The sequence below is a fragment of the Vanacampus margaritifer genome, chromosome 1 (assembly GCF_051991255.1).
Source record: "Vanacampus margaritifer isolate UIUO_Vmar chromosome 1, RoL_Vmar_1.0, whole genome shotgun sequence".
Taxonomy (NCBI): domain Eukaryota; kingdom Metazoa; phylum Chordata; class Actinopteri; order Syngnathiformes; family Syngnathidae; genus Vanacampus; species Vanacampus margaritifer.
In genome coordinates this window covers 32,618,832-32,628,383 of record NC_135432.1, presented here as the reverse complement: position 1 = coordinate 32,628,383, position 9,552 = coordinate 32,618,832, and the positions used below count along the sequence as shown (strand labels likewise).

The window sequence follows — 9,552 nt, the reverse complement described above, 5'->3', positions numbered from 1 at the left end:
TATATATACAGTATATATATATATATATATATATATATATACACATACACATATATACACACACACACATATGAAGGCCATGCTTAGAGATTACAGTGAGGATAAAGAGTCCAATATCTTAATGTGAGCAGCTACAGTATTGTGTAAAATTAATAATAAAAAGATCCAGAATGATGACCAGGACATGTAGCAAAGGGATGTTTAATGATTTCATTGGACAATGAAATGCACATGTCCACTAATGATGTAATACAAATAAAAGAAAATCAACAACAATGGGATGCATTGCCAACATTGACAATTCAATGTTACTGTATTTTCGCTTTGATTTAAAAATGGGCGGGACATGATTGTTGGAGTGTAACGCGGGGACTGACGAGTAGGGAGCGAGTCAAGTTTGACTAGTGGGTCAACCCTTAAAGCAAATTGGGTTTCATACCAGGTTCCCTGTGTGTACCATTGGAAGTGCTGCAAACAACAGTTGCTAAGACTTATAAGTACATTAAATACCAAGAACAATTTAAATAAAAATGTTCTCAAATGACACAGATGTTGATTACCATTGCCCACTTGACAGAAAAGGAAATCCCTTGCAGGCTGCAGCACCATAAGTGATTAGAATTACAGGCTGACCTCATTTTTGGTAGGTCAGAAAAAGTGTCAAATTGGGGGTGGGGGGAGTTGTACCACAGTTATTTATGTTTTACACGGGTGAGAGTAAAAAGTGTTAGTGGGGGGTGGCACCTGATGTTTGTGTTTTGCACCAAACTCGATGCATGAACCATCTTTACGGTTGTTAAAACAATTTCATAATTTATATGGTTCATATATTTGACTGTTAAAAAAATAATTAAATTTAATTAATAGTGGTTCTTACTGCTGACTTTGAGCTTTCAACCTGAGATTCAAGTGAAGACAGTTCACAAGTGAAAGAAACATTCATCCTTCATACCAACAGCCTTACGAGGCAAATAGTTAAATCACTTAAAATTGGGCATGTCCTACACTGCATGCACTGATAAAACTCCTTTTCATTATTGCTTTTAATTTCCTTTCCAGTGGTTATGAGATCTCCCACACTCTTCACAATGTGTGGGGAAACTGGGAATGACATATCAAGTGGTGGGTGTCTTGGTCCCCTACATCACGTTGCAGCTAAAAGTCATAATGAGTCGGTGACAAAAGAGGAAATAAAGAAAAGGAAAACTTGATCTGAGGTGAAAGTGCAGTGATCAAGTTGGAATGAGCTGCAAAATGCATACGTGCTATACATTCCTCCATCGCTCAATAGCTGAGCAGTTCTTTCGAAAATACCACCTCTAAACAAACCCAACAAATGTAAGACTCATGATATTCACAGACACAGACTATGTAGTGTGCGTTTGTGAGAGAAGGTAAGGGGAGGTGACGTCAAAAATGATTGCATCGAGTGCTAATACATCCTGACAGTACATGTACTTGATCTATTGATTCTAACAAATATTCTGGTATACAACATTTACAAAATGAACATCATAATAGTGTATTATTTATAATATATATATATGCTACCGCCTTCCTCTGGTTCTCTGCGTTCGAAACCTCTTCCCATAACTTTTACACGGTAAAGAGTACAGATAAAGAGTGGCAGCCATTTACAAATAGAGAACAGGAAGACTCTGTGGTCAGTGAGTACACCTGCGCGTGTATCCTGAGTGTGTGTGTGTGGATGGTAGCTCACATCGTAAACCAGGCAGCCACAAATTGTCGGCCCACTCCCGAGAGTTGCGAGACGGTAAACTTCTGCAATGCCAAGATTCTTCGCATTGTCCTTATCTAAAAAGGTACTTGCACATTTCAGACAGTCTCGATATACTTCGGCAGAATATAATTAGCATCGAGTCCGTAATAACAATCGTATGAAACATCTTGCATGGTTGTTTTCTGTCCCCAATGAAACAAGGGCGGTCTGCAATGTTTGGATCCCCCCCCCCCCCGATGCATTCGTTGAACGTGTGAACGACTCAGTTGTGTCAGGGTTTGAGTCACTGAGTGAGTGGAGACGCAGATGATAGGTGACGGCCTACTCAGAGGCGAGTCTGTGCCTCGGGGACGTAGATTTCGATGCTGTCGGCGCTCTCCGTAGCGGAGTTCTGTCGCACGGAAGCAGCACGCTTTGCTGCCATCAAGCGTTTTCTGGCTTCTTGTCGCTGCTTGTCCACAGCAGAGTCCACGCTTCTGTCCTTCCCAGCTGACAGCTTGGGCTTAGATTGCTTCTTTGGCACGGAGGATGGAAGCTGCTTGTTTTCAACCTGAGGAGAGCCACGGATACGTTCAGCTTTTTGTTTGGGGAAAACATACTCATTTGCCAACCAAAATCACCTTCTCTGATTTCGCAGGAAGTTGCCAGTTGTTGGATTTCAATTGGTAGAGCTCATCAAACTTCATGCTGATGTCTTCTATTGAGAGCTGCAGTAGATCCCAGAACCCCGCAAGATCCTGTGCCGTTGGCCGTGGGTTGGCATTCGCGATCTGATGGTTGATAAAAGAATAGAATCAATTAATAAGCGGCTATAAATAAAGTTGAGTCGATCAGTATCGGCATGTGTGCGGCCCATTTCAAGGCAATAGGAGAAAAACTACAATTGAATATGCAGTCATATAAGGGGACATGCCCACAGAATTTTTTCAGACTTTTAAGTCACACTTTTTTTCCCCATTGTTGGCCTGCTGCTATGACGCAGGTGTGACTTGTTTAAACTCTGATTCGCACCCAAAGTCCCTTCCCTAATTGTGATGGTGGCAGTATGTAGGGGTGCTTGATTATGAAGAAAAAATTGATCACGATTATTTTGGTAATGATTGAAAATCACAATTCCTTTCCTCAGTCTTTCCTTTGGTCTCTTGAGGTCACCCTAATTTGTTGGCATTTAGATGTTTCTGGGGTTGGTGAAAGATTCTGGTTGGTAACCCGGTGGGTAGTAGGTGATGTCTGGTCGGTGCTGGATTTCACTTTTCTTTGATCCTTCCTCGGGTCTCCTGACAACCTCACGACTAGCTGGATTCTGAAGTATTCGGTTCAGGTGAACGGTATGGGATTTTTAATAGGTTTTAGGTGAATTAATGAGTACACACACACCCGCACATACAAAAAAAAAAAAAAAAAAAAAAGAGCGCAATGATGATGACATGTGGAATCGGTAAGATTACCGAATGAACAATACTGAGCTCTCTCTCTCTCTTTGTTTTAAAAAGTAAAAAATTTGCAAATGTATACATTTTAACTACTAAAACACCCCAAAACTAGCATTAATAATATATATTTTTTACTATTATGCTGATTTTTTAATTATTGAAATTGTAATTCAATTTTGATTAATTGCACAGCCTTAGCCATACGTCACATTAGTTGACATAACTACTCCCTCATGGCTTCTATTTCTTCTTCTTCATTCTTTGGGCTTTTGGTGAATAATTTTGGTGCACTACTGCCACCTTCATCCAACAGAACAAGTATTTCCATTTACAGCACCAAAAGGTGCAATAACCGACCAGTATTTAATCTTTGCCCACAATGCACCACGGGATTCTAATTAAGACAAGCCATTTTAAAGTAAAAATAAACATTTTCTATAGTTGGAAGCAGAAGTTTCACAACCAACCGGAACCAACATGAGTGGGGATTTTGGGTGCGATTAATAGTCTGAAAAATGTGATCAGTCATGAGGGATTTTATGCTTCCGGCTGAGCCTCTCACCAGGTTTTCATTACAGAGCCCTCTGAACTGTTCAAATTTTTTTGATATGAGGAGCTGGGCACTGCCAACGGCGCTGCGGATTGTCCCCAATACTACAAATGAGACACAAAAAAATTAATTAGATGAAACAAGCATGTAAAAAGGCCTAAATATGGGGGTGAGTAGAGTTAGCAAGCTGCATCAAGACCAGGGAGGGAGTGACTGTACAGTACATCAGATATTGTTGTTGTATAGTAATGAAATATTTATATGAGCACTTAACATTCTGAGACTGCAAATGGATCATTTACAAAATGTTTATTAACTCCGTCTCAGGAAGGATGACAAATCTCTATTCCGCTGTTTTCCACCTAATATTAGCATGGAAATGGAAATTTATCATTCAGGTCTGCGGCGCGCTAGGAAGCCTGATAATCTGATGGAGGCTCTCAAGTGAGTCGGCTCTCCACTCATTCATATTTCACAAACTGCAATAATAGATCTGCTTAATGGCCCGAGTGGCATTCTGGGAGTTGTACTCCCACCTTTTTGGGGGTGATGAAACTGAGTCGACAATTACTGAAATAGCGACCTCATCAAATCTCTTACCTTCCTCTGACAGCTTGTTGTCTTTGGTCTCCTGCTCCATCTGTTGACACCAGCCTTCCATGCGGCCCGTTTCCGCCTGCAGCAGCTTCAGGAACCAGTTCCCATCTCGGAGGCAAGCTGGTGTGCTGGCTTGTGCCGAGTCTCCTTGGGCGTTGCAGTTTCCGCTCCCCAGGCTGGGATCTGGTGGTGGCAGTGACGAAGGATCCAAAGCCGGGTCCAGCGTCTGCGGGGGCGAGGTGGATGTTCTGGATGGAGTTGAGGTTTGTTTAATAAGCAGCTGTTTCATGGCGTTGTCTTTAGCGTTGGATTCGTTGGAATTTGTGGTTTGGGGGCTGGTGCCGTTGGCTTTGCTGCTGTCAGAGGGCGCGGCTTCGTGGTGCTCCTGAGGCTCGCTCTCTGTGTTTTGTCTGGAGGCCATGCTGCTGTCCCGGCTAAGACTGCACAGACATGCACAAACATCAGCCTGTGACTGACACTTGGGTGGGGAAAAACAAGACAATGACATCATGCTTCTAAAACAGATTCCGCACTACCATTTTGTGGCCACAGAGCTGATGTGCTGTATTCTCTACGACACCGGAACTTGACTAACATCAAGGAAATAAATGCTAGATGTACCATCTTGGGTCAACTGGCACTAAAATCATATATCGAAAGAATCAGGCGGAAACCACCTATGTTTGAATTTGACCAATTTCATTTTTTAAATTAAAATCAATACTATTAGTCAGTAGGCCTCTCACGATAATCCACAAAAAAAATCTCACAATAAACAATGTTTTTTTATGCAACTGATAAAACATTTTAGATCATAATTCAAAAAGGCAACATACTTTTTAAGAGCAATCAACATATATATCAAAAAATTTGAACATTGGCATTGAAATGTAGAACAATAAATAGCGCCTATGACCTTTTGCCACATTTCAGGCCAACACCAAAGGGGCACAATTGTGAAGTGGAACGAAAGTTATCCAATATTTAAACATTTTATACAAATAAATGGAAAATAGGGCATGCAAAATTATTCACCCCGGTTTCTCTCAATGCAGCCAACTAACTACAGAGGTTCCCTGATGATTTCTGAATGATCCAATGTTGACCTAAATAATGATGATGGAGTCCACCTGTGTGTAATCTGGTCTCAGTGTAAATGCACTGCTCTGTGACGGACTCAGGTCAGTTAAAAGAATATTGGGGAGCAAACAACATCATGAAGACCAAAAGACAGGCAGGTCTGGAATAAAGTTGTGGAGAAGTTTAAGCCAGGATCACAGTAAAAAAAAAAAAAAAAAGATTTCACTAGAGCACTGTTCGATCAATCATACTAAAATGGAAACCACAAACCTACCAAGACTGGGCCGTCCCTCTAAACTTTCAGCCCAAACAAGGAGAGCACTGATCAGAGATGCAGCCAAGAGGCCCATGATCACTGGATGAAATGCAGAGATCCACGGCTAAGGTGAGGAATCTGTTCATAGAACAACTATTCGCCGCACAAATCCGGCCTGTACGGAGCGGTGGCAAGAAGAAAGCTATTTCTCAAAAGAAACCATAAAAAGTTGCATTTGAAGTTTGCCAAAAGCCATCTGGGAGACAACAAATGTGGAAGTGCTCTGGTCAGATGAGACCAAATTTGATTTTTGGAAGGCTTAATGCAAAATGTTATTTTTGGCATAAAACTAACATTGGACAACCACCTGAAAACACCATCCCCACTGTCTTACATGGTAGGTGGCAGCATAGTCTGGGGCTGCTGTTCTTCTGCATGGACAGGGAACATAGAGTTGATTGGAAGGTGGATGGAGCCAAATACAGGGCACTGTTGGAAGAACACCTGTTGCAAGTCTGCAAAAGACCTCAGACTAGAACAAAGTCTTTCAAAAGTCAATGATTCTAAATACAGTATAAAGCAAAATCTTCAATGGAAAAACTAAACATATCCATGTGTTAGACTGGCCAAGTGAAAACCCCAAAAGACTTGCAGCTGTGATCACAGCAAAAGGTGGTTCTACAAAGTATTCACTCAGGGTAAATATTTTTGCACGTCCTGGTTTTCAGTTTTTTGTTTAAAAAAAAAACAAATCAAGATATTTCATTCCACTTCATGATTGTGTCCCACTTTGTGTTGAAAAAAAGAAGCAATTATTTGTGTTTGAAGCCTGAAATGTGACAAAAGGCAAAAGGTCAAAAAAGTTCAGGAGGGGTTGGGGATAATACTTCTGCAAGACACGTTAGATTAAAAAAAAACATTTAAAAAAACCTTATACTTAATTGCACTTAACTCATTCACTGCCATTTACATCAACAATTCAATATTAAATACTATTTCTATTAGTTTAACATTTTTTAGCGTATGAAAACCTAGATTTTTTTTTTACTGTGCATTTAGAACAGATATAAAATTTGTGATTAATCGTGAGTTAACTATTGAAGTCATGCAATTAATTACAATTAAAAAAATTAATTGTCTGACACCCTTATTTTTTTAATAATCTTTTGTTTTTTAATTACGGGTATCAGGCGAATTTTTTATTGTAATTACAATGACTTCACTAGTTAACTGACGATTAATCACAAATTTGATATCTGTTCTAAACATAAAATACATTTTTTTCATACTCTTGTTAACAAAAGTGGAAAAAAATGTGAAACTAATAGAAATAGTTCAAATTCATTTTTGACGTCTATAGCCATCAATGGCAGTGAATGAGTTAATATAAACATATAACAAACTACTTTTTTGCTATGCAATTATCCAACAATATGTCGATACAGTAATTGAGCTCTCTCAAGAGTGTGTTTTTACTTTCAAAAGTCAACCTTCAGCAATATCCTTTCAAAAAATGTCTTAGGACTCTTGTGATCCGGACTACTTTGCGTGTAAACTTACGGCCTGCCGTTCTCCACTTGAACTCCAATTGACTGGAATTTTAGGGGGGCAGTCAAGGGTAACACTTCCTCTCTTAGGATAGGCTGAAGACAATCCACCTAAAAATTATATAGAACAACAAAATATTTAAAACCCCCATTGTACAATCATTGCTTTTGTTATTGTTTTTGTCTATATTCAAACTTACTGTACTATATTTATTCACCTGTTTTACACGTTTTGTTACGCGCGCGTGTGTGTGTCTATATATAGCTAGATAGAATTAATACATTTTAAAATAGAATTTACAGTGCAATATCTATCTTTCTATGTAAGTGATCAAGTTTGATATGATTTTCATCCACAACTGGAGAGTCAACAAATCTGACCTGAATTCCAATAGAGGATAGCTTTCGTATGGGTGCAGTGGGGGGCTGTTCCAAAGTGATGCCAGTGCTCAGGGTGTCATTTTGAGGCTGAGCAGATGCTGAAGTGGTGGAAGAGGTAGTGGGTGGAAGGTCACGAGGAGCTGGAACAGGGGGCACAGAGGATGCAGCAGGTGCAGGAGTAGTAGCTGGGTCAGCAGTGGGAGCCTGCTTCCTCTTAGCCAGATCGCTAGTGCGGATGCTACAGAGACTCTCAGAGGAATTGCTGCGTCCTGATTGGCTGTTGGCTTCACTGCCGTGGTCTTGTTCAAGGTACGTGTCTTGGGCGGACTCTGTGCTGCTCTGAAGTGTCACTGAGATGAGAGGCTTGGAGGTGGTGCGGGGTGGGACCGGAGGTGGAGCCTTCCTACTGTTGACTGTAGACAGGAAGAGAAGAAGCAAAAAGTGTCAAGAATGACTTAGTCCTGCTTACCGAGTTTAACTGCTCGGCGCTGACAAAGATTTTAAATAATACGATGCATGCCATAAGGCATCTGGTGCAGGTAAAGTGTAAGTGTACCTCCACTTTGTTCTTACTGCTGGCTGCCTTTCTCAAGTATAGAAAAAGCTGCTAAACTACCAGTATTTATCTTGCCAACCTGCTGTGGGTTATATTCCACTGACGTCAATCTGACTCCAGGGATTGTCCTCTGCATGCCACTCCTTCACAAGTCATTATCACTTCTGCTCAAAGTCCTTCTCAAACAATAATTCCAGGACCAAAATCCCAATAAAGTTTTACATGAATATTAGCACATTCACTGCCATTGACAGCTATAGACGTCAAAAATTCATTTGAACTATTTCTATTAGTTTAATTTTTTTTTCCATTTTTGTTAACAAGAGTATGAAAACCTAGAAAAAAAACATTTTTGTACATTTAGAACAGATATAAAATGTGTGATTAATCATGAGTTAACTAGTGAAGTCATGCGATTAATTACAAATTGTAATCGCCTGATGCCCCAATTTTTTATAATCTTTTCTTAAAATGTTTTTTCTTTTTTTTTGTTAAAGAAAAAATTCAGGCGATTATTTTTTTTTTATTGTAATTAATCACAATACTTCACTGGTTAACTCATGATTAATCACAAATTTTATATCTGTTCTGATACAATAAAACAAATTCTAGGTTTTCATACTCTTGTTAACAAAAGTGGGGGAAAAAATGTTAAACTAATAGAACTAGTTCAAATGACTTTTTGACGTCTATAGTCGTCAATGGCAGTGAATAAGTTAAGCAGGACAAAGAGGTTAAGAGGTTCCTTTAGTCAAAACAATGAGTTATGTATTGGCCCGGGCGGCCCCCTGATTTTATTCCCAAGTAAAAAGGGCTTAACAAATAGCTAGCAACAGATTAAAATGTCACTCAAGCGATATATAACCAAGAAAATTGTGTCCATGTCATTTTAGAGGCTTCACTAGGTACAGTGTTGAATGCGGGGGCTGCAGGAGCCATTAGTTTGTGCCAGCGGGTTCAAGATGGCCGGATGTTCGGTATTCACTTAACATTCTGTTCTCACGCTCATACTCCGCCTCATAGCTGGATTTGCGACTATATCACAGGTGTAGGACTTCTAAACTCCATATATCCATCCAGAGATGTTAGTTTGCACCATATAAACTTTGTTGGTTCAAGTGAGTGCTTTTTCGGGTGGGCACTCAGCAGACGAGTACTTAGTGACTCGGCTGCGCTCAAAACACGCTTTTGAGCTCAAAATTTCAAGTTTGTAATTGTAGCACAAATCTAATGGCAAGTTGTAACTTCTGCCTACAACACACAGAATAATGGAGTTTTCTTCCTGATTTTTCAAATGAACATTTCATCAAACGCATTTTGTATTGATACTGATCATGTGTCTATCATCAGTTGTCTGTCGTGAATTTGTGATACATAGTCATTGAATTATCGCCCGCCTAGGATTTCGCAA

The 9,552-nt window shown here is 39.8% G+C and overlaps 1 protein-coding gene across 5 annotated transcripts in view; it reads right to left on the bottom strand.

The window, feature by feature from the left end:
* Window positions 1-185: 185 nt before the first annotated feature.
* dlgap4a (discs, large (Drosophila) homolog-associated protein 4a) overlaps window positions 186-9,552 on the bottom strand; it is a 90,626-nt gene continuing 81,259 nt past the window's right edge. For all 5 annotated transcript variants that reach the window (XM_077549045.1, XM_077549029.1, XM_077549050.1 and 2 more), the window contains 6 exons: window positions 7,586-7,998; window positions 7,218-7,315; window positions 4,325-4,761; window positions 3,737-3,828; window positions 2,362-2,511; window positions 186-2,291 (listed from right to left, as the gene is read on the bottom strand). In XM_077549045.1, the coding sequence (XP_077405171.1) occupies window positions 2,067-2,291; window positions 2,362-2,511; window positions 3,737-3,828; window positions 4,325-4,761; window positions 7,218-7,315; window positions 7,586-7,998 (1,415 nt within the window). In that variant the 3' untranslated portion in view covers window positions 186-2,066. The remainder of the gene's footprint in view (window positions 2,292-2,361; window positions 2,512-3,736; window positions 3,829-4,324; window positions 4,762-7,217; window positions 7,316-7,585; window positions 7,999-9,552) is intronic.